At 37.0% G+C, this 25,963-nt stretch overlaps 1 protein-coding gene across 1 annotated transcript; it reads left to right on the top strand.

Moving 5' to 3' along the window:
- The first annotated feature begins 7,321 nt into the window (after window positions 1-7,321).
- Window positions 7,322-25,485, top strand: BTG3 (BTG anti-proliferation factor 3). The gene is made up of 5 exons (XM_033128261.1): window positions 7,322-7,493; window positions 11,275-11,453; window positions 15,508-15,645; window positions 20,328-20,535; window positions 23,425-25,485. The coding sequence occupies exons 2-5, from the start codon at window positions 11,281-11,283 to the stop codon at window positions 23,662-23,664; spliced, it is 759 nt and encodes a 252-aa protein (XP_032984152.1). The 5' UTR covers window positions 7,322-7,493; window positions 11,275-11,280; the 3' UTR covers window positions 23,665-25,485.
- The last annotated feature ends 478 nt before the right edge of the window (window positions 25,486-25,963 follow it).

The raw sequence follows: 25,963 nt of genomic DNA, 5'->3' as shown, positions 1-25,963 counted from the left end.
TTTTTTATAGTTCTTTTCGTAGTTCTTCCCATTCTTGATCTTTCCTAAGGCTGTTAATTCACATTGTATTCTCTTAAATTTCCCTCTGAACCCTTAAACTTTGTGTTTTGTAGACTTTCTAACTCAGGTGCCAATCTTAACCTACAGACCCTCCACTCTTGGAGACATGTGTGAATTTTGTCAACCTCAAATAGTCCACTCTGAATCTTTTACTTCATGGTACTGAAACTGGAAGTAAGTTATTTATACTCAAATTCAGACATTTTTTAAATAGTGTGAAATAAATCTCATCTTCCCTTTGTTGTCACGATAATCAAGTAGTGTTTAGTCTATTGCACTTGGGGGTGGCTAGGTAGCACAAACAAATATCCTTAGTTTATAGCCAATCATAGGGGCAATAATGTGGAGAAAGGTATAAAATGATAATCTATAGAGAAATGTATAAAATGAAAACAATATCAAGAGTAAATGTTTTTAAAAGCTAAAATTGTTAATATTTTCATGTTGATTTCAGCTAGGGTCTGCCCATGGCTCCCAGAACCCTCTCTCTGGTCCTTGCTCATGGGACCCTACAGCTCAGAGACAGCAACAGTGTGTGCTATTCTTCTCACACTTGGAATCTCTCTGATTCTCCCTCTGCTGAATCGGAAGTGAACTGAATTTAAGAAAAGTATTAACCTACTAAATAGATTATTATTACATTGGCATTGTAGATTCTTTAACTGAAATATAGAACTAACAATCTATGAGAATGGATATTTGATATATTGAGGTGCTGCTGGAGTCTATATTTATTACTTTACACTAAGCTTTCAAAGGTAATTCTGGCAATGATTTAGTGTATTTGGAATTCATAAAAATTATTTCATTAAAAAATACAAGTTGACATGTGAATGCTATCTCACACTTAAGTAAAAACAAAGTCAGCTGCCGCCTGGCTGCAACAGTACTTTCCTTTGACACTTTCAAATACGTGGCATAAAAAGTAGTAGTACGCTGGCCAACAAAAAGCAAAAGAGCATGGAAAGCACTGGGGCAATGAAATTGGGTAAGAGCACGACATTTTCAGTTCAACTGTTTTATTTTACAGTCTAAGATTATAAAAGCAACAAACTAAAATTATACTAAACCGTTTATCACTGAATTCTACATGATTCTACAGTAAGTATCATGATCTATCCTTTCTTTAAGAAAAATTGTTAGTTCTATATTTCAGTTAAGGAACCTACAGTGCCAATGTAATAATAATCTATTTAGTAGGTTAATACTTTTCTAAATTCAGTTCACTTCCGATTCAGCAGAGGGAGAATCAGAGAGATTCCAAGTGTGAGAAGAATAGCACACACTGTTGCTGGCTTTGAGCTGTAGGGTCCCATGAGCAAGGACCAGAGAGAGGGTTCTGGGAGCCATGGGCAGACCCTAGCTGACAGCCAGCAAGGAAATAGGGACCTCAGTCCTGCAAACATAAGGCATGGGATTCTGCCAAAAACTAAAGAAAACAGCTGAGCTAACTCAACTTCTAACCTACAGAACTGTGAGATAGTAAATTTGAATTGTTTTATACTGTTAAATTTGTGGCAATGTGCGGTCATTTGTTATGGTAGCAATAGAAAACAAATACAGACCATGACACTGGATTAAAATGAAAGAGGAGTGTAATAGGATATGAAATGAGAGGTGGGGACGATGGATTGAAGGAAGGTAAATGAGGGAGCAGCTCCTGTGGGGCCTCCTTGTAGAGCACTGTAAGGCCATTTGAATGGGCCAAAAACAGTGGAAAACTCAAAGGATGAGTCAAGAAGATTTGCTCATAAATGGCCTATTGGGTGTTAGGCAAAGAGGAGAGATTGTTGACTCCCAAATCATTGGCCTGAGCCAAGGGTAGAAGAATTGTACTGACATAACAAGCAATTCAGGAGGAGCAAGTTTAATGGGGGTTGAGACGCAGGGGCAAATAAGGGTTCATCTTGAGACATGTTATATATGAAATGCCTTTCAGACATCTAAGTGGAGTTCATTAAGCTGTTAGATATAAAAGTCTGGAGTTCAGAGGATTGTCTGGAGCTGGAATTATTAACTAGGAAGTCCTCTCATATCAAGTGTTCAAAGCTATGAGATGATGAGTTCAAATACCAAGGAAATGAGTTTAAAGAGAGGAGTGGTGCTTTGTGGCTCACCCCTTTTTGAAAGTCTCTCCTAAACTGCACATTTTTTCTGTTTTGCAGCTACAAATATATGAATAATCCCACAAGCCAAAATACTGTTAAATGTTTAGTTATGTATTTCATGTTACCTGCCTTTAAAATAAAATTGAATGAAATCCAACTATTGTAGAAAATCCAAAATAAAAAGTTATCACAAATATTAGGTCTTCCAAATTAAACATAGATACTCTAGTTGAAAAAGCCCATTGAAATTTGCATAAGCTATGCACCCATATCAAAAGACTAATGAATTATGTTCCTCCAGTTGTTGTTGCTCGGAGACATTTTAATGTCCAAGAATTGTGTACATTCTTATATAACATTTATGCTGAACATCTGGTATAAGGAGTATTATCCTTCCAATTCATTTTGGTTCCTCAACACTATGAAAATTCAGTATTTACATGTCTGCAACTAAAAACAAAACAAAATTACCAACGCAACCACTTTGTTCTGCTCTCATTTCCTTCCACACATACTGCCCCCCACAGTGTTTCAGTTCTTGTTAATGATACGGGTCATAGCTAGTTTATTATTTTCACCAACTTTCTTCCTGAAAAGAGAAAAAGCATTTGTGAGCCCTTTAGGCTGGTATAAAAACACTCAAAACTCTCTCTGTCATAATCTCTGTGTCATAAACATCTCTCTGTCGCTCTCTCTCAAGGTAAAGCATACAATATAGACACTTTTTATAACACACACACACACACACACACACACACAAAGAGTTGTTGAAACCTTCCTACAAGGTGGAGAAAAACCTGACCTGCTGCGATTATCTGCCTGAAGAACAGTTACAAAATATTTTTGCCAATCACGTCACATCACAAATAATTATTGTGATAACTTTATTAACGTCATAACTTTAGCTCCATGTTTTGAGCTGCTTCTGGACTGGGTGTGGGGTGGGGAACCTGCTCTGTATGGCAACACCTCATTGGATCACCCGCTGACAAAGCAGATTTTTAAACCTTATCCATAATCACCCTAATTGAACCATCAAATGTCAGGACTTGTTGGGTGAATTTGATGAATTCTAGCCATCTCTGTGGCGCCACTGACATTGCCCACATAAAAGGAGTGACACTACCTTGGAAACAATTTCCTCAGGCTTATAACCTCTCCCCCTCCACCTGCCTGTATTGAAAAAGTAGTAAGGAAGGTTTGCAATGCTGTCCTCACAAGTCTGTGAAACTTCCTTTCAGTTGGAAACACAATCAAATCCAAACCCTTTTATATACCTACAACACTATTACCTTGATATCTTTTTGTGGCACCTAATTTATAATACAATTTATAATGTGTAACATAGATTGTTCATATGTCTCTACCTCCTACTAGATTGTAAGCAATTTGTTTATCTTTTGATCCTAATAGACACGCTGTCCCCAATATTCTAGCACAAATATTTCACATGGTTATGCAAAAAAGGGCCCCTGAAAACTGACATCCAGTCCTCCCTTCCCCACCCCCACCCACCGCCACCACCACCACAACTGACTGAACCAAGCGAAGAAAAGTGAAAACAAGGGGATTTGTTTTCTCTTTTTTCTTAAGAGATGAATGGATGCTATGTATGTATGTATGTATGTATGTATGTATTTATTCCCCCATTTTTTTTTATTAGTTTCAGTGGGGGATTTGTTTTCTTAATGAAAGCATGCTTTATGTCGTTCACTAAGGTATTTAATTATACTTAAACCTACGGATCTTGTGCTTTTGACGAAATAATATTGAATGAAGATTGTTGTGATGGTTAAATTTTAAGCATCAACTTAACTAGGCCATGGTGACCAGTTGTTTAGTCAAACACTACACTAGATGTTGCTGTGATGAGTATTTTGTAGATGTGATTAATATTTACAATCAGTGAACTTTAAGTAAAGGAGATTACAGTCAATAATGTGGGTGGGCCACAGTCAGTTGGAGGCCTTAAGAGCAAACACTGAGGTTTCCCGGAGTAGAATGAATACCACTTCCTTGAGACCGTGACAGAAATTCTGCCTACGGATTTTGAACTCAAGACTGCAACCTCAACTCTTGCCTGAGTTTTCAGCCTGCCAGTCTGCCCTACAGATTGCAAACTTGCCAGCTCCCCCAATTACATGAGCCAATTCCTTAAAATAAATCTTTCTCCATATATGCATTCTATTGGTTCTGTTTCTCTGGAGAACCTTAACACTTGTATTTCAAAGCAGTTCCTTCGTTTATAATATTTGTGAACCTTCTGCTAAATGAATATAACTCTATTCTTAATTTTGTTACACACAACAAGGGTAGGGATTTGTATACTACTTATTAATAGAATTCAGTTTCTCTCCTGTAATGGAGAACAAGAGGGTATTGTCAAAGAAACTCAACAACGGTACCTCTCCTGCCAAGCAGGGAAATTTTACACCAGAGGTTTTTAATATGAGCCCAGAATGTGTGGCCCATCTAAGTATTATAGCCTATACATTCTCCTAACTTAGTTCACAAGAATTAACAAATCTGAACCAATTACCAACAAAAAATCTGAGAAGCTGGATCAACACATTTTCTGAAAAAGATGGGACATGTCTGAGGTATAGTTAGGGCAGGGAGGGTTTCACCAGTTAATGTAACTCAAAATAGGAAGTTGGTGTGTCCAGTTTCCATTGCTTCATTCATCAAGAGAGTTTGTGTTGTGACTTTTGGAAGTCACTTTTACTGCATGATGTAAAGGAGAAAATAATGAACATTACTAATTTTCTTTATGCTTATGTTTCTTTAACCACCGCCACTTGATGTGTATTTAAGAAGTGAAGCAAAGAAAAGTAGATTTAACTTATTTTAATTTAGCCAAATGGTTAAGTCCTGGAAAACTTGAAGAAATATATTGAAGTGTTTTTAGAATTAAAGAGTCTTAGATCCCACTTCCTAGACCTCCAATGGCCTCCAAAGGCTGCATGAACACTTTTCCCTGATGTTACAAAACAGAACTTTCTCTGTCCACTATAAAAGTGACAGTTTAGTATTCAGATTCCAATTTGACATGCGGATTGAGAAGATGTACCTGAGACTGTTTTGTTTTCAGTACTGAACTTCTCTGAGCTTAAAGGAATAACAGATATTAAAGACTTACACAGTTACTTAGTGGAAAATAACTCCTGATTTGGAAAGCTAGTCATGGTTTTTGGTGACTGAGTGTGAGTTGTGTTTTCTGTAATTTGGGGTACAACCACAGAATGTGTGTGATTTTAAAGCCCCTGCTCTAATAAGGCGGCTCATTTTCAAAAGAAACCACTTGTGCTAATAGCAAACTACACCTATTCACAGACCATCTTAATGAACATTTAGAGTTCACTGTGAAAGGAAAAATACATATTAATGTGTAATTGTTTGTATCAGATCTGCTCCCTCTTCCAGCCTCTTAAAGAGAAGGGTCCCACATTGCTAGGCCAACTCTTTGGGGTTTTTGTGATTCCGACTCAGGAGGAAAGACTACTGAGGGGAAAGATCTGAAGCACACAGCCAGGGCTGGAGAAGAATCTGGCCAAGTTTTGAAAGACAGAGGCATACAAGCAGCTACCTTGTGTGAGAACAGTGGATAACAGAGAAAAGATGTGTTTAAGATGTGTTGTTTGTTATTTATCTGCTTCACAGTATTCAGGCTATGGTACTGCTCTAAGTCTGGACCGTATGGGTCACAGATTTATAAACATTACAAAAAATAGCCATCTTGAGCTATAGAAATTTCGGAACAATTTTTGAGTAATGTTTGTGGCTACCTAATTTTATGAAATTGCACAGATAAAAGCTTTCATCAGTAGAATAACCTCAATCAGATTGTTATGAGTTTAGAAACACCGTCATATCTCCTAGAATAGTCTAGGGTATAAATATCAGTAACCTCTTTAAACTGACCAGTCCAGTAGCCCTAAGGTAAAAAAGTATAATTAAAACAAAATAAAGTTTATTGTACTGGTCTTGGGATTGCGTATTTATAACTGCTAAAAAAATTGTTTTGAATTGCTAATAGCCTATAATCACTAACATCAGTAATAAACATTTAAAATATTCATAAAACTGGGCTGAAAACATGCTCCCAGGCCTAGTGGGCTGTGAAGAATCTGGTCAATCTATAACTTGAACAACCAGTTCTTGAATAATTTATAACATGAAAAATGGCTCCCTTTTAATAATTTTTAAAAGTAGAAATATCTTGTATTTTGGGGGCTGGCTGTATTAAAAGTTCTTTCACAAAACGAATACCATGGTGTCGATTCAAAATAAAACTTTCTTCAGAAAGTTAGTGTACATTTTCCACATTTGTATTTGCTCAAAAATTAAGCTTTGTATCTGGAAAGTCCTTGAATAGAAGCATCTCAGAAACAGAAAGCCTGGACTCTCAAAGTTTCATTCATTCAGTCGATATCCCAGGAGCCTCTCCCTCATGCACGCAGGACACTGCTCAGTGCCAGGCTGGGCGGGATAAATGGGTCAACAAAAGGTAGTCTCTGCTCTGAGGGAAGGACCCAACTAGGAGTTCTAAATAACCTAAAATATAACATGGTGGCTGCACAGTTGACATGCCTGCCATTAGTACTGCTAAGACAAGGATCAGTCCATTAAATGCAGTCTTCTTTCCGTCCGGTCCGTGTTGTACCCCCACACCAAGCCCTGGGTCTAGAGAACTGGAGCTCTACAGAGCTGGACCAAGAACTCGCACTCCTGGCGGGAGGATGTCAAGGGCGCAGAGCGGTAAGGAGAGACCAAAGAGGGAAGCAGAGGCCCAGTGAGCCCTGGGATCCTGGCCTGCGCGACCCCCGAAGATGCTGCAGCAGGTAGGGCAGGCAGCGAGGATCGGCTCCTCCCCGAGAGCGGGTCTTCCCTGGAAACGACAGCCTACAGCGTTACGCGGCCCTCGCCGTCGGACTGGAGGGTCTGCGCCTGGTGCCCAGCGGCCCGGGTCTGGGGGACGGGCTCTCGGCGAAGCCACGCCCCTAGGCTCCTCCCCCCAGATGCGCAAGCTGGTCCCGCACCGCGCCAACCCTTTCCCGGGTCATCGCCCCTCCCCTCTTCCGGGCCGCGAGCCCCCCGCGCTCCGCCTCAGGTCCGCGCTCGCTCGCTCGCGCGCGCGCGCTCGCCCGCCCGCCCGCCCTCTCAGCGCGCGCTCGGCTGCCCGACGACGCGGGAGTCGCACGCGCGGGACAAGGCTAGCTGCGCTCCCCCGCCGCCGAGCGCTGGCTCAGTGAGGCGGCACCCTCGGTTCAACGCCCGGAGAGGGTCGGGGCTGCGGAATCTACGGACACAGCCGCGGCGGCGGTGGTGAGGAAAACTGACTGGCTGGGGGAGGCGGGCATGTTGGAGCTGAGGGCATCAGGGGGAGGGTGGTCCGGCGCCCCTGCGGCCACGTCGAAGGCTTGCTGGAGGGCGGCGCGCAGAGGAACTGGGAGGAGTGCTGGGTCGAACCGGGTCGCGTCGGCTCCGGCTCTGCGCGAAGGAACGGCTGGGGGCCGCGGGGGCGGACCGCTAGGGTTTCCGCGGGACCCTCGGCGGGATCGGGACCGAGGAGACGCCGCCTCGAGGCTTCTGCCACGTTTCCACCGCGCGTTACCTTTCTCTTCGGAGTGGGCGACAACCCTGCGTCTTCCCGCACCCTGCCACCCCGCTTTCGCGTCCGTGTGTTTCCTGGAGCCCAGCTCGCTAAGAGGAGAGCCTGACACCCGGAGACCGGACCCTGCCTGGGGGCCGCAGACCCGGGAGCAAACAGGGGCTCCCACTGTGAGGATGTCTGGGGGGAGGAAAGGGAGGGGGCTCCTGGGCCCTTCCCCCTGAACTCGGGAAAAACCGCGATGGCACAAGTTGGACGCGCTTGCAGACCGTTCTCTGAGAAGCGGGTGGAGGTGTTGGATGCCTACTCACCTCGCACGCTTAGAACCCGAACGTGAGCGCTTAGCAGCAGGTTCTGATGGCTTAGAAAGTCCAGCTTCCGGCCCCGTGGGAATCCCGCGTCTCCTCAGCGGCCGGAGCCCGCGTTGTAACGCTGCTGAGGCTGGTCCAGGGCTCGTCACCCCTACGGTCAGGGGCCCCGCTTCCTCAACCTTGGAAACGTCTAGCAGGAGAGAGATTTGTTTCTAGAAAACGGTTGCAATTAGCTTTTCGTTACCAGGGAGGGAAAAGTACAAAGTTATCAACTGGAAGGCAGGGCTGGGTTTTCCTCTGGGTTCCATGCACGCCCCCAGGAGCAGAGGAGCCTGTGGAACAAAGTACAACTTGAGGAGCAGCCGCCGCGGTGACGACGTCCCAGGATGACGTCACCGTGCGATATTTAAAATGGGAGCTTTTCGCTCTGAGTGTGGGTGGAGGAATTGCGGCCACTTAACTCCCGGCGCCGAAGGTCCTATGGGCCCTGCTTGCTTCTGGTTTCACTCTTCTGAGTTTCTCTAACTCTCCCTCTTTTTACCTTTTGGTACTCCGAGAATGCTGACTGATGGAAGCATTTCTCAGCTATTCCAGGCGTCATTTCTTCAAACTGGGAGGGAAAAAAAAAGTAATTCCATATGACTCATCTTGTGTTACAACCAAGAGCAACCACTAAGTGGTTCTTTCCTTCCTTTCTTCTTTTATTTTTGATATGAAACAAGGCAAAAAAAGGGGGCTGGGGAATAAAACCTCCCAAACTCGTATATGTAGAACATAGTTGGCAAATTGAATGAATGAGGGAAATGATCTAGCTAAGGGTTCAGTGCATTTCTTTAGTGTGGTTCCTTGTTTTCTTTGGTGGCGTGGAGGGTAATGTAGTTCCACCAGCAACTTTTATCCCAAACCATATATTAAATTGCATTGGGTTTTCTTTTCCATCATAACGTGGTGGAGAATAAATATAGCTTTATAAAGTGGAAATGGCTCACATTTTTTTCAGGAGGAAGCTGCACAGCAGTTGTGGAGGGCTGGGGTTTTGGTGCCTGCACACTCTGATGTGCAGCCCAGTACCTGGTAGCTGGCCATAGAAAGTGGATTTGGCATTCTAGGATTCCAGGAGGAAGGTTTGGGTGTCTTCCCATCCAGGATCAGGGTGGCTATGCTGCCAGCACACCTCTCAGATAACTATATAGAATTTATTTCACAGTGAGATCCCTTGTTTGAATTTGCACAAGGAGTAAGGGAATCATATTATGAAGAGAGACTTTAAGAACAGGTTTGAGAAAAAAAGGAAGTTAACAGAATCAGCTTTATTTTTTGAATGTGTGAGAACACAAACTATCAGATTAGTCGGGTTTTATACTAAACATAACAGAGGCTGTAAGTCTTAAATAATTGGCTTAGAAAAAGGTGATGTTGCTTGGTAAATGCAGCATCTGAATAACTCCCAAGTTACAGCAGCCAAATGAATGAGCTCATCGCATAAAGACAGAATATACATCGAAACAATCCCAGGACAAGGTTTTTTTGCCTTTATGGATTAATCAATGATAAATCAAATCTGCCATTTAAAGATCTGCCTTGAGGCACTTCCAAAATGCAAACAAATTTCTGATTTTTTCTTTTTTTTTTTAGTTTGATTTTCTGTAGATGGCCCTGAGTTTCCATTCTCCTAAGAGGAGAGAATGGAAAGCTGCAATTTTTTTACATCTTGTAGGTGAATACAATGGGTGCCAAAAAAAATGTATACACATTTTAAGAAAGGAGAAAACTATTAAAATTGTAATACTCAATATATACTAATAACAAAAGATGAATATCATGTTTCCCCGAAAATAAGACCTAGCTGGACCATCAGCTCTAATGCTTCATTTGGAGCCAAAATTAATATAAGACCGAGTCTTATGTTACATTATATTTTATTATACTCGGTCTTATAGTAACATAAGACTGGGTCTTACATTAATTTTTGCTCCAAAAGACGCATTAGAGCTGATGGACCGGCTAGGTCTTATTTTCGGGGAAACACGGTACAAGTCATATGTACATTGTTTTGGCACCCTGAGTATATCTGTTCCTGAAAGAATGCTTATAAACACTCCGTACTGAATTTTTTTTCTTTATGTATGGCAACTTTATTGAAATATAATTCACATACCATACAATTCACATTTAAAATGTACAGTTGGTTTTAGTATATTCATAGAGTTGTACGACCATTACTGTCAATTTTAGGATATTCTCATCACCTCGAAAAGAAACCCTATGCTCATTGACATCACTCCTCTTATCCCTCCATGCCTCCTACCTCTAAGCCACTACTCTACTTTCTGTCTATATATTAGTATTTGCCTGTTTTGGACGTTTCATATAAATGGAATTATACAATTTTTGGTTTTTTATGACTGTTCTTTCCCTTAGCATGATATATTCAAGGTTCATCCATGCTGTTGTGTGTGTATCAGTACTTCATTCCTTTTTGTTGCTGAATAATACTCCATTCCATATATTTATTTATCCATTTATCAGTTGATGGACATTTGGGTTGTTTCCACTTTTTTGCTATTATAAATAATGCTGCTATGGACATTTGTGTACAAGTTATTTGTGTGGACATATATTTTCATTTCCCTGGAATTTGTAGGTAGGAGTAGAATTGTTTGGTCATATGTTACCTCTTATGTCTAACCTTTTTAAGAACTGACAAACTTTTCTATAATGGCCCCGCAATACTGGGTTTTAAAGTGAACATTTTGTGTTTTTAAAATTCAAATTATTTCACAGAATTTTAAAACTTAAATTATTGCAGTTAAATTTCGACACATTTAGTAAAAATTATACAGTAGTATTGTTATAGTGGTATTATTACAGTGCTTCTCTGAGTGATATCTCTGATTTTATTTTAGCCAACATGCACAATTTGGTGTGCTCTCTTTACTGAACTTCTTCACAAAGCTGTGATAAGATTCTTAAACAGTATTCTATAATAAAGTCTTCATGGCATAAATTGGTGATTGTTCTCTACTCCAGATAAGAGCCAATGAATGACAAGATAAAATTGGAAGGAGGAAGGGGAGCTGAAAGAAGGGATATTTTGCAGAGCTTTATTTTCCAGTTTTATGTTTCAGGGTTTTTTGTTTTGTTTTGTTTTTTTGTTTTTTGAGAAAAACTTTTATCTTTGCAGGGAAAGATGAAGAACGAAATTGCTGCTGTTGTCTTCTTTTTCACAAGGCTTGTTCGAAAACATGATAAGTTGAAAAAAGAGGCAGTTGAGAGATTTGCTGAGAAATTGACTCTAATACTTCAGGAAAAATACAAAAATCATTGGTATCCTGAAAAACCATCAAAAGGACAGGCCTACAGGTAAAGGGTTGGATTGGAATAAGTGAAGAGGCTTATCAGCTCCTGAAATGAATGCAAGGCCAGAGGATTGAAGGGTGTCCAGTCTATGTCTTTCATAGTTTATCTGCAAAATACGTAACTCTGGGTGTTTCGGTATTTTTTTCCTTACTCATTTCTAAAATATATGTTTTTGCTGTTAGCGTCCCACTGCCTGGACTTGGGAGGCTGATACTGTAAGCTCATAGGAGTTAGTCTTCTTGTGGTTATAGTTTGGCTCCAGGTTGTGTGAATTCTTATGTATAGCACAGGTACTTGGGGGGTTTCGCAATTCTAGAGGACCTCTGTAGCTATCACCCATAAATGGGCACAGTAGGAGTTAAGGGAAATGAGTCTATAGAGGTAAATTACATGCTACATGTGTTTTATTTGTTTTTTTCCCCCTAAAAATAAAAATTTTATGGCAAATGGAAACTAAGGTTATTGGACACCTAATATGTTCTTGATACAAGATTAATTTCATTTATACTATGCATAATTCTTTATGGGTGAAACCAGTGTGACTATTTTATAGGTGAAGGTAACTTCCTATGATCCACAACTGGTAAATATTAGCTGTAAGATTTGAACTCCCGTATAACTGACCCTAAATTCCTAATGGGCTTTCTGCACACCACACTGTGGCTCTGACACGGAAGGTAATTCTCACTTGCAGCTGTCTCTTGTTTTCTGGTTTATAAGTTACATTTACAGCTTAAAGTAAAGAAGAGCAGACTCCTGCAGAACATGTCCTGGCATGCTCACTCCCTAGTATTTATGTGACCACTTGGAAACCTGACTTGAGAATGTTCTGCTAAACTGGTCTGTCAAACCTTGTCCCATTTGTGGATGTGGTCACAAAAAATAAAAGTGGAACAGTTGTGGATATCAAATCTACAGAAATTCTTGATGCATGTTGCTATCCCCAAAGTTTCCTCCACAAATCAGAACTTCTGTGCTGTGATGTAAAAAGGACTTCCTTTTAGTCACTAAGCTGTTGCAAATGCAAAACTATTCAAGGAATCTGCAAGGGAGACGAAAATATGATTTATTTTTCATTTGCTAAAAGCCAGGTGAGCTTGTGTTCTATTGAAAAGAAAAGATCAAAGTAATTGATTTATTTTCCCCTTCATTTTTATCCAAAGAGGTTTCCTGGTAAATTGGAAAATGTGGGGAATTAAAGTAGAAATATGGATGTTCTGTATATAGCAGACTCAAGTTACTTATCTTGTCACCTGATTCTCTTTAATATTTTTCTGCACATCTTCATTTCTGATAGAGTGAGCTTTTGTGAGTTAGAGCTGTTGAGGCTTTTTACACTGATGTAATTGACATTGGACAAAGGCTTTTGGAAGTGCCAAGCCACTGTACTATCACTGAAAAAGGAGACACTGTCAAGTAAATGCTTAAAGGTCAGACAGTGTACAGTTTCATTTCCATTAATTCTAAAAACTTCAGGGAAAAAAGTTAGCCAAACAGGATTAAATTGGCATGTGATCAGAAGTATCATTAAGTCATTTTGAAGCCATCTTTGAAGTAGAAAACTATTAGACTTAATAGTAGGTCACTACTATTATAAAAATGAATAAAATATAGGATTAAACAGAATTAGTATACTCTTTAATCCATAAAGTAGGTTGGAAGTGTTTTTTCTTCTAATGTGTTTATAAATTAAAGTTGTTTCTCCACACTATATACAAATAAGATGCTTTTGGAGGGCAGTTTGGCATTGTTATCAAGATGTGTAAAAATATTCACACTCTTTAAACAGTAAATCTAAACATCTATTCTAGAAGCATAATCAGAAATGCAGACAAATATATATAAATATGAATATGGATGTTTCTTACACTTTATAATTGCAAGAAATTGGAAAGAACTAAACTGTCAAATTAAGTAATTGACAGGCTATTTTTACGCAACTCTTAAAATCCTGTTTTGAAGAGTGGTTAATGGATAAGTAGTCAGCATATAGAGTGAAAAAACAGCATAAAAATATGTAAGTTATGTAAATTTTGTTGAAGCAGAGTCTCTATTTAAGCATCTGTATTTACATATATATATATATTTTTTTTTAAGCTTAGAGCCTTCATTGCTCTCAATATAGGTAACAAAAATACATACGTAATATCTAAGATCTGCCTCCTTACCCTTGACTGCTTTTGATCCTAGGGCACCTGGGATTTTTGAATCAACCTACACATTAGAATGTATAACATAGGACCATCTTACAGAAACGAACAAACAGCATCTTACATACTATAAAATAATTTATTTTGCTCAGAATTTGCTAAATTGTTGATGATATTAATACAGAATAAGGTATTTAATAAAATGAACTTTGGAGTCTCTTGGTCTGGGTTTGGACCCTGGATTCACCACTTTCTGACTGAGTGATATGGGCAAGTTACTCAGATTCTTTTTGCCTCCTTCTTAAAATGAGGGAAATAGTATCTAATTCACAGGATAATTGTAAAAACTAAAAGATTTAATACATGCAAAGCGTTTTAGGAAATTGTCTATTGCGTAGTAAACCTTCAAAAAGTTGTTAATTACAGTTGACCCTTGAACAGTTGACACAGGTTAGGGGCGCTGACCCCTGCACAGTCGGGGGAAACAAAAAAAAAAAAAAAAAAAAAATATATATATATATATATATATATATATATATATATATAAACTTTTGACTTCCCCCAAAACTTAAGTTACCCTAAGTATCTGAGGGGAATTGGTTCCAGGACCCCACTTGGATAACAAAATCAGTGGATGCTCAAGTCCCTTATGTAAAATGGCATAGATCATTGCATACAGTTTTGTCTGCATCCCATGGACTCCCAACCGAGGATCAAAAACAAGGTACTGAAAAATCTGCACATAAGTGGACTTATGCAATTCAAACTTTTCAAAGATCAACTGTATTATTATTTAGATAATATGTATTAGCTGTTACCTAATGAGAACTTTTTCACTGTTTTAAATGAAAATAGAAATCAACTTAAAAAATTTAACTTTTAAAAACCTTAAATAGCATATTCTATTGATGTGATTGTATTATTTAATGGTATAATTACTGTTTGTCAGTTACATTGTATTTTCCATATTTTTAGAGCTTTGGGTCTGAGGAAGAAGTGAAATGGCTTAATCTAAATTCATCCAATAAGTACTAGGACTCGTACTAAAACCTAGGTTCTCTTGATTGATTTCTTAGTTGTAGGCATTAAATACTTTTCATTGTAGCTACCATTATTCTAGGTAAGCGGTATGCTTATTTTAACCTGTATTTTTGCATTTGTACAGGGAGCCACCTTTGAGCATTCCATCAGGTAGATGAGGTTTTTCTTAGGTTAGGTTAAAAAATAATGGAACCAGAGTCTTTATTGGTTGAGAAATTTTTTCACTTTACTTTGACAGTGATTAAAAAAGAAAACCTATGGGTAACAAGTTAAATGAAATAAGCCAATAACACTTTTGGATTATATTTTAATCTTAAGTATGTGATATGAATGCTTCTCTGTCCTTGACTGATTCTATATTTATTGAACAAGTATAAGTAAGGCAAAGAACATCCTTCTTAACACTTGTTTTATTATTTGTGACATATAAGCAAGGTAATGACAGATCAAAACTTGTCACAAGAATTAATATTATTTGAAAAATTCGTTGAGATCTTTTGTTAGTTGGAGATTTTGTTGTATGTGAACTCAGTCTATTAAAACTTTACCTTCGTGGCTCTGAGTAAATTCATGCAACTTTATACTCCTTGCTTATTTAATGTACATATGACCTTAGTAGTTTCTAGGTAAAATGAGGTAGAGCCAGTTCTAGTGATTTCTCTGGGCTCACACAAAAGCCCTCTTTTTACTAGACTGGGTAGTTTGTTGATGCTGCCTCTTTGTCTTTAGTTCACATCTACTTAGGGTAGATACATTACTGGGTTCTCCACCAGGGTATTTTCTTTTTCCACATTGTCAAATACTTATAATGAGACTTAAGATTATAGTTCTATTAAAGCTTTTAACTTTACTCCACTTTGTTGTAGATGCATTCGTGTCAATAAGTTTCAGAGAGTTGATCCTGACGTTTTGAAAGCCTGTGAGAACAGCTGCATCTTGTACAGTGACCTGGGCTTGCCAAAGGAACTCACTCTATGGGTGGACCCATGTGAGGTGTGCTGTCGGTGAGTTCTTGAATTTGGTGGCTGAACTGATTACCTTGCTGGAATTGACTTTATGAAATTCTCTCAGGTACTGCCTGCCTGTGTATCTTTACGGCCAGAAGCTGGTTGCTTGGCTTTCTCAGATGTGGATTTTGTAAAGTACTCTTCTGGAAGTGGTAGTGAAGGACTGGTTATATTCCTGTTTTACAGCTAAAGAAACTCAAAAAACCTGATGGGCAAGGGTTTTTCTAGAGCTTTACCAGGATGTTTATTTGTAGACTAAGAAGTAGAATTTAAACACCTAGACTCCTGTAGGTCTATTACTGTTTTCTTTCAGTGGTGGTGCACTTGTCTTTCCTCTCTTCAAATTAGAAAAGAAGCCACTCCCAAAAAATACTGGATAAGAACTTTTGGTTGGTCTCTGTTTCTATTCTTACCTCCCATTTGGGTTAAGTAACTGATTGATATATTCATGGTTTTGTTTTCATAATGGAAATTATTTCTTGTCTTCTAATGAACAGAATTGTAAAAGGTTGAGTGTTAGGTCTGAAGTTTAATTGTACTCCATTCTAAAAACATTCATTGTGGACCAGGCATTCTTAATTATGGCATTTTTAAAAATGAAAGTGTCATTCGGTTTTCAGGTAGTTCAAAGTGTGGTAAATCAGAAGAAAGAATAAGCAGATTACAACGGAGTGTGATTTGTGCTGTAATAGAAATATGTACAGAATGCAGTGGTTGGTAGCACAGTGGAGAAAATTACTGCCTCTGCTGAGAGTCAGGAAAAACTCTATTGAGTAGGTAATACTTGAGCTGGTTAGGGAAGGATGAGTTACAGTTGATTAGATGAGAAAGAGGGGAGGACATCTCCAGGCAGGAGGAACAGGATGAGCAGATTCTTGGAACCCCCTGTGAGTAGGTTGTTTTCTACAGTTGTTCCTTTATGGTATTTTTCTTTGGTTTTGAGGTACAAGTCACCTGTTGACTATAGTGGAAATGCTTTTTGATGTAACCCTAATACATTCCAAAGGTATGTATTAACAGTAGCCTTTGACTTGATCTCCAACAATGAAAGTAGAGCTGAAGACATGTTGTGCCAAAAATAACATGGTTATTCTTCCACTGAATTTCTGGACTGCCCTGAAGCTGTTTTTTATAAGCTGTTGGTATAAGCTTTTTGCTTTGGGAAACCGGGTGTGGGTAGTAAGTAGATACTCTAACACTTCCTTCTCAGTTAGAAAATGGAAGAGCACGACATCTCAAGTTTTGGTCCAAAAAGGTCAAATAATTTTAGATTCTGGGACTAATTAAGGACTCACCTGAGGCCAGGATCAGACTTTGTAGACTTTGGCCACTGAACGCCTGCAGGAGACCTCAATATACAAGAAATAAGTATCACAAAGTTACTGTATTGATTTGCTTACATTTTTTCAGTTCCCAATTGGATCCTGATTGACTCTTTTAGGTAGTTGTAATATTGACTCTTTTAAATAGTTGCATAGTTTTCCAGCCCATAAAGTATTATAAACAGCATTTGAAAGGGGGTTGTTCATAGTAGTATAAGTTACCCCCCAAAAATGTCATATAGTCAGCAATTGAGGCAGGAGCGAAAAAACTGAAGAGTTGGTACAAATGTATTATTACACAAATAATAAATATTTAATACAGCAATCTTAAATCATTACGGTAAAGTTTCTCTGTCCAAGGATGTTAAGAAGTCGGGTAATTATGTAAATATTTTGGGTATATATATTTGAAATGTTTATATCTTGGCACCTAAAGATGAAAGCTTTAGTTATGTAGACATTCTACTTAAGTGGGTACTTCATTACTTGATGATGCCAGATAATGAAAAATTATTGTACTTTCATCTTGTTAATAAAAGAAAATCTTTGCATTCAGTAGCTTTCTAAATTTTGTATATGATTAAAATTTTACCAAACATTGGCTGTTACTCAATTTTTTTCACAGATAATAGAAATCACCTTCAAAATATGGGGTGCTCATTCAGTGATAACAGGACCCAGAAAAGAAAGGCGTGTTAACAATTGTGTATAAGTGGTGCTACAAGGTAATAGACGAGATTTAGAGAGTGATTAGTGCTTTTGGACCAAAACTGAAAAGAAATCCTCTGAAAATTAAAACAAAGCTAATTTAGCAGTTACACAATTGAATGAATATCTGAGATTCATTAAATATAATAAATCATTGGTATACTAGAGACTAAAGGTTATGAAAAAAATTGAAATGCACTCCAAGAGAACGTTCTTCATAGTCTGAGTTACTCCATCAGGATAAAATATTGGAAGGGTGCAGTGTTACGTAGTTAGAAAGGTTATTACTTAGTGAAATGTTTGAGAGGATACAGAATAGATAACATCTTTCCGATAAGAAGCTGGCAGCTTTATTATCTACTCAACATATTTCTATGCTTTTTAAAATAGTTTCTATAATCCTTTCTTTTCCTGATAAAAAGCATTAGATACTATTGATTTGTTTCAAATTAACTAAATTGGCCTTAATGTTTTAGAAGTGTGTCATTGAGAAATGGAAAGTTTAAAAGTTGTTCATTACTAATTCTAAGGAATTTACTACACATTCTGATGTTGCAGTAATATAGTAAGCGGCTTCACTTACTGTGAAGAGAGCATTCATACCAAAATACTACGAAAGGAAAGATGCAGAACCTAATTGAACTTGCATGTCAAAGAAATCTGAGTTTAATAGAGCTAATCCTTCAGTCAGTAGATGTCTGTCCTTGATTTAAGTTTGTGCTTCTACAAAGGCAGGGATTTTTCTCAAATTTCCTGCCTTTCTTCTGTTTTGCCTGAATTTTGACTCCATTAATGGACAAAAGTGAAGGTAGGCCTAACCCCATTGTTAATATTGACATTAACATATGAATGAACCTTTGATTGTATCAATGTTTGCTGAGTCTTTAAATGCTGGAGAGGATTTAGGGGTAAATTTCCATTGCTAAAACTCTGTGCTAAGTAAACTTGAAATTATGAGATGGAAATTCTGTGTTGTGAGGAACTCGCCTAACTGTTCAGGCATCTTATACTAAGAAGAATCACCAGTAGAAGACCAACCAGTATCCAACCAGCTCCAGCGTCTTCACCCAGCTGATGGGGAACTGAGGCCTAGACAGATTAAGTGACTTGCCTATGGCAGAGCTAGTTAATGGCAGAACCATAACTGTCCAGTGCTCCTCCTGCCATCTTGTAGCAGCTCCTCTCATGAGGTAAACTGAAAAAGAATACAAGAGGGAGTTATGCACCATATTTCGGTAGCATTTATGGCCCTATTCAGCCTGTGAGAATGGAAGACAGCACAGCTATATAAAGAAATAGAACTCACCTATGAGACTATTTGCTTTCTCTATGAACTTTCAAAGGCTTTATTGTGGTTAGGCTTTTTATTTTATTGTGGATACCCTGATTCAGAAATAATTTGAGACATGAATTATTTGAAATGAAATTAATTGACATCATAGTCAATTATAGTTAACCCTGTTTTTCTATTGAAGTTCTCATGTTCTTAAAGCTTAGAATCACTTTGTCTAACTTTAATTACTATTGTGTAAGAACTACTTAACAATTCATTTCCTTTTGTTTGCTAGAAATTGTTTCATAGTTTTTATATTGTGCAATCTATTTAAGTAGATTTGTGGGTTTCTCCTTTGTCCTCTGAATGAAAACTCCTAGTTTTACTGTTCATTTTCCCTCATTGCAGAAATTATTTTCCTTTTTTTAGTAATCAACAGCCAAAGTTACATATTCTGACAATTATTTTTTTTAGATCAAGGCTTTAAAAACATTTTGCAAGGATAAAAAAAGGCTTGCTCATTTTATTTTTTAAAAAAAACTAAAATGAGAGGTGAGCAGTTATTCTAGGAACCTCTGTGAGGTAAGTGGTATAATTAAAGCAAAACCCCTTTATTTTCCTCAATAGTTTTTTTTTTCTTTAACCTCAGCAGTTGCCTCATTTCTCATTTTTGTCGGTGTGGATGTAGGAAACACGGGCCCCTTTTTATTTAATCATGATAAAAGTAAATCTCAGGAATGTCTAGTTCACTTGTGACTTGAATTATTAGGATTTACATTACAACAGTCAGTTAAAAATACATTAGAAAATGTTACTGCCAATTCTAATGGTACTTAACAAAAATGTAATCAAAACAATGAATTTCTCTTTGCTGTTTTAAACAATTATTTTTATTAGGAGGCAGCAGAAAATAAAATAGAGTCACTTTTACTGTGGGTGCCAAAAACATGTATATAAGTGGACACTTTGGTCAGTGTTGCTCAAGCAGTAGTTCACCGTAATCAGAAGGGTCTGGACACTGATGGTAACTACTTTAAGCACCTCTTGTAATTGCAGAAGTCAAATGTGACTTGTATTTACCTTTTGTTATTGGTATATATATTGAGTATTACAATTTTAATAGTTTTTTCCTTAAAATGTGTATACATTTTTAGGGCACCCTCTGTATTTGTACTTAAATAGAACAGAAGTAGAAAATTGTGTCCTGCATGTTAGCATGGAGCTGTGTTAGGATACTATACATGTAGGGTCAGGTTCTAGAAGGATTACTTCTTTGCCTTGGACCAGTGGCATGTCCAGACCTATTTAATTGTTTTTATGGATATTTCTTTGTTGGTGTGACTTAAAGGTAATACTTTTTTTTTTTTAATTCCTAGGTACGGAGAGAAAAACAATGCGTTCATTGTTGCCAGCTTTGAAAATGAGGATGAGAACAAGGATGAGATCTCCAAGAAAGTTACCAGGGCCCTTGATAAGGTTACCTCTGATTATCATTCAGGATCCTCTTCTTCAGATGAAGAAACAAGTAAGGAAGTAGAAGTGAAACCCAGTTCGGTGACTGCAACCCCAAGCCCCGTGTACCAGGTAACTGAAACGGCTTCGTATTGAAGGTTTATGAGCAGGGCTTTGCCAAGTCAATCCATGTAGTTTTACTCATGTTGCCCAAGATTTTTATGATTGAGATTTTGGATCACAGTTCTTACCTTTCCACATGAAGCTGCACCTCTGAGATGTAAATAGGTATCCTGAGTCACTTCATCAAAGGTCTGCTTCACTACTCAATTAGTAGGATAAATATGTTTCAAAAAGTGTGGTAAAGAAGATTAAAAAAAAACATGATGATAAAGCATTCCTGATGTTTTGAAAGTCCTTATTATATTCAAAAATGGCCACTCATTTTTTTGTAGTCTTTAACACTTCCATTTCGTACCTTTAGGTTTAATTTTCTTGTTCTTCTTTTCCATGAATAAAGAGAAAGTTCACTAAATTATGCTTCGGTTAATTTTTCACTCAAGCCAAAATAATATCTCCTTTGTAACAGTTGAAGAGTTACATAGCTACCGTGCATGCACTTATATGTTCTTAGTTACTATTTTTACCCCACATACCAAAGAACATTTAATGTACTTTAAAAAATTCTTAACACAACAGTACTCAACAGATATTTTAAAGTCAAAAAATTTAAAGACGTCTTTTGAGTTGAGCCTCAATGTGTACATTTTTCTAATTTTGAGCACAGTTGACCCTTGAACAACATGGGTTTGAACTGCACAGGTCCACTTATGCAGGTTTTTTCCTTTTTCAATGAATACCTGTCGTACTGTTTTTCAGTCCAAGGTTGGGAGTCGAAGGTGTGGTGGGCCATCTATGCATTGATCTATACAGGACTTGAACATCCTCAGATTTTGGTATCTTGAAACCAATCCCCTGAGTCCCTAACCCTTGTGTTGTTCAAGGGTCAACTGTATATTTTTAAAAATATACCTATTTTATATTATTAGGTTGGTGCAAAAGTAATTGCAATTTTTGCAGTTATTTTCAGCCTTTTAAACCACAATTACTTTTGCACCAACCTAATAATTTGGCCCTAATTAGACATAATGAAATATACCAGGTTTATGGTAGAGTTGGATTTAGGCTAAAATGAAAATTTAGACCTTAATCAGAGTATCAGAGTTTTGACTATGAAAAACTAAATCTTTAAATTCAGCATACATTTATATAATGCATATCCTTTCAGTATAACTTAATTTTTAATTTCTAATTTTTTTCAGTTGAATTACCCTTCCCAGGCTTGAGAGGAAAATTAGTTCTGGTGATTATCATATTTTTAGGGATATTTGTATATGTGTATTATAAGATAACATAGCACCTGCTTTTAAAAACAACTTCAAATAGTATAATAGTGACAAGTCTTCCCTCTCCCCGTAACCACTAGTCCTGTGCCCTTCCGTGGAGGTATTTATTACCAGTTATTTTTATATTCTTCCTGAGAGATTTCCCATATAGATAAGCAAACATAATATTTGTATTTCAGGGATCATTTTTAAGACCTTTGCCTTAAATATATTGGGCTTTTTTTTACTTTCTCTGCATGATGTATTATATACTACAAATTACCATTGTTTAATTGCCTGCAATTCATTAAGATATGTGGCAATTTTATTATTTGTTGTTGCTCAACAAAGCAATAATGTAATTAAGTCCCAAGTTGAATTGATTGCTGATAATACTTTATAAGTAAACTGACCTTTAATTATAGAATTTATTTTAAAATTTAATTGTATTAATTTTCCCCCATGTTGAAAACCTGTTAGGATAAAATTATAACAAAGACATGGAAATGGAAGTGTCTTTCTTGTGCTTTTTAAATAAAACATTTCTCCTTGACATTATATTCACTAACCAAAAATTTCATGAGAGAGAATCATGGTTATTACAAGCCATTGTGTAGGATGCTGGTGCAAATGTCCAATTTTAATCTTCCTCTCTAATTTGCATTTTGAGCCTGCATTTCCAAGAACTTTAAAAAAGGGATTATCAAAGTAAGGACAAAAATTCGTAGCTTAGGGATCTTTGTTCTATGCGAGTCTGCGTACTTCTAAAAGGTACCCCCAAGATAACTTTCTACTATTTAGGAAGTAAAGATTATATCATTTCTCCCCAAATTCATCTATAGATCTAACTTAGTATCAATCAAAATCCCAAAAGGCTTTTTAACTTAGAAGGTGACAATTCTAAAACTTAAAAAGAAGCGTCAAGTTGGAGGCCTCACACTAATACAAAGCCATTATGTTTATCAAGAATAAGTGTGGTTAATAGTTCAAAGATACACAAATATATTAATGTAACAGAAGAGAGTCCCCAATATATTGTCTTTTTTTTTGTTTTGTTTTAATATGCCAAAGCAATTCAGTAGGGAAAGTCTTTAAGAACTGGTACCGAAACAATTGGATAATCTATATGAAAAAGAATCATCATCATCTAACTGCTACTTGACACCATGCACACAAAAACTAGAGATGGATCACAGACCTAAACATATAAGCTAAATCTCTGATGTTTCTAGAAGAAAACATAGGGAGATTTTATTTTTCTAAAGTTAAATTTGTAAAAAATTTTTCTTGTGTGTTTTCTGTCCCCCAGAAGAAATCTTTGCCTATCCCAAATAATAAAGCTATCTCCTTACAAGCTTCCATTCATTCAGTGTTGTGATATTTTCTAGTTGAAATAACCAGAAAAAATTCTGGTTGCTTTAGATTGCTGTGTTTGAGCTTACTCCTTTTCATTTATTTAGAAAATATATGAGGTTTTTAACATACTTAGACTTGACCACAGGAATGTCATTCTTTGGGTTGTGGGTGAGTGATTTTGTTTTTCTTTAATGAGGAATCTGGAAACTCACCTAGTTTTTATGTAACACATAGATAGTTTTTCCTTTGAATTAACTTAACTGTTTTCTCTTCTCTACAGATTTCAGAACTGATATTCCCACCTCTTCCAATGTGGCACCCTTTGCCCAGAAAAAAGCCAGGAATGTACCGAGGAAATGGCCATCAGAATCACTACCCTCCTCCTATTCCATTTGGTTATCCAAATCAGGGAAGGAAGAATAAACCGTATCGCCCAATTCCAGTAACATGGGTACCTCCTCCTGGAATGCATTGTGACCGGAATCACTGGATTAACCCTCACATGTTAGCACCTCACTAGCTCCTTTTGATTCTGTTGGTGTTGAGAAGGTAGAATAAGCCTGATTACATGTTAAAAGTTAAAAGTTCATATTCATAGTAGTAAAGTTAGATGGGTCAAACCATCAAACTTATTTTTATAGAGAAGTTATTGAGAATAATCTTTCTTAAAAATATATATGCACTTTAGCTATATTGATATAGTTTGAGAAACTTTATTAAAGTTAGTCAAGTGCCTGAGTTTTTAATATTGGACTTGAGTATTTATATATTGTGCATCAACTCTGTTGCATATGAGAACACTGTAGGAGTGGACGATCTGTTCTAGCACCTTTGAACATTTACTTTATGGAGAGTATGTAAGTTATTTATACACAAGGAAATATATTTTATGTCGTTGTTCAGAAGAATTGTGTGAAATCATGTAGTTGCAAATAAAAAGTAGTTTGAGGCATGACAATGTGTGCTTCTGTTCCGTGCATAAAAAAGAAGGGAGAGAGCACAGGGGATGTTTCACTTCACTGTTGAAATATTTACTAAAGAAAAATAGAATAAGAGTTTAAATTTTCCTTTAAAACTTTTTTTCAAACCATTCCTTTCCCAAAGACTACATTATCAAAATATGTATAAAAAAATCTAAAATTAGTTAGTTGTAGCTAATTGAAAATATAATAAAACATCTTTCAACCATCAGAGTCACTATTCATAGATTTTCCTAGCCAAGAATTTGGCCCATACTAACTTTGATATGACATCTGACTTTATGTGCATAATGCCATCGCATAAAGTAGACATGTCCTTCAGCCACTCTAATTTCTGTGCCTTGTGCTTTTTTCCAACACGTTAAAATCTTTACTAGAGGTCTAAAATAAAACCAAATAATACAGTACTTCATATTCTTCAGTAGTCCTTCATATTTGTACCACTGTAATTCCATCAATCTTGTAAGTATACTTGAACTACAAAAAGAGATAAGAATTTGACCAGGTCTTACATTAATTTTTGCTCCATAAGACGCATTAGAGTTGATTGTCCAGCTAGGTCTTATTTTTAGGGAAACAACAGTATGTATTACATAGTACTCATTTCATGAGAAAAAAATTAGTACCTAGAGGGAGAAAAATCCCTATTAAGAAGAGTATTAAATACCTGAAAAATAAGCTTTAACAACAGAAAGGAGTAAGTCCTATAGAAAAGTTCATAAAAATTTTTACAAATACACTGCTTGTAATGTCACTCAATATATCAATAGAGCTGATGGTCCGGCTAGGTCTTATTTTCAGAGAAACACAGTATGTATGCAAATAAGGCCAATACAAGAATGATCGGTGTCTACTGATGTACAGAGTTGTCCACTGTATTGTGATGACTGAAAATAGGTGCAAAAAATGATAATAGAACTTAATAGGTTTACCATAGAAAGTGAGTCTCAGAGTATTCAAGTAAGTTGCCCCAGGTGACCTAAACTAGCAGGGCCTCAAACCTCTGGCAGTGTGACTCCAGGACACATGCTTTTAGGAGATAAGAGGGTTGGAAAGAGACTAAACCATTAATAATGCTACACTTAAACTGTTAATAATAGTGTGTATTTCTTTTTTTTTGCATATGGAAAATAATAAAAGATTTTGGTACCATTGGTTTATTTTACACTAGATGTCAATGAAAAACAAATTATCTTTTAAAATGGCCACTAGAGGGCATCAAATATTTTCCAACTTCCAAGCTAAAGGTTGTATTTGCAAATAATCTCCCTTCTCCACAAAAAGCATTAGTGGTTAGTTTAAATCATTGCTTTTCCTATGGGTCTACAGTAGAAATTGCCATTGGTAATGGAGATTTTTAGTTAAGTATGTTATAGTTAGTTATATATACAACAAAACATTTACTAGAATTTTCTGTTAATAAAAGTAATGCTCATTTAAGGAAACAAATAGCTAAAAACACAAAGATCATTAAAATCACCTATAATCCCTTCAGCAAAAATAACCACTGTATTTTAGTGGATGGGGATAGTTACAAGGAGGAGCTTTTAATTTATATACTCCCATACTGTTGTGTTACGAAATATATTCATTTTGTGATCACAGTTTTAAATGTGGAACATTTTATTGTGTCATTGATTTTTTTTTTCTAGAACATGATTTTTAATAGTTTCATAGTATTCCTATGTATGTGCGTTAATTGATTGAACCGATCTTTATTAGATACTAAGCTACAGATCTCTTTTGGATGTCTTTTCAGTCATATACTAAATAGTACACCACCTTTGTTGAGGGTGGGATGAGGGGAGGAGAGTACTACTTTCAAGTCCAGAAATACAT

Source organism: Rhinolophus ferrumequinum, chromosome 2 (genome assembly GCF_004115265.2).
Source record: "Rhinolophus ferrumequinum isolate MPI-CBG mRhiFer1 chromosome 2, mRhiFer1_v1.p, whole genome shotgun sequence".
NCBI lineage: Eukaryota > Metazoa > Chordata > Mammalia > Chiroptera > Rhinolophidae > Rhinolophus > Rhinolophus ferrumequinum.
Note: the sequence above shows the minus strand (reverse complement) of the source record. Positions and strands in the feature narration are given on the sequence as shown.

What these genes read in the sequence shown, in the direction of transcription:
- BTG3 (XM_033128261.1), top strand. Translation starts at nt 11,281, where the DNA reads ATGAAGAACGAAATTGCTGCTGTTGTCTTCTTTTTCACAAGGCTTGTT. An exon ending in TCAAAAGGACAGGCCTACAG is followed by an intron (nt 11,454 to 15,507) that starts GTAAAGGGTTGG and finishes ACTTTGTTGTAG; the next exon opens with ATGCATTCGTGTCAATAAGT. An exon ending in CCCCAAGCCCCGTGTACCAG is followed by an intron (nt 20,536 to 23,424) that starts GTAACTGAAACG and finishes TCTTCTCTACAG; the next exon opens with ATTTCAGAACTGATATTCCC.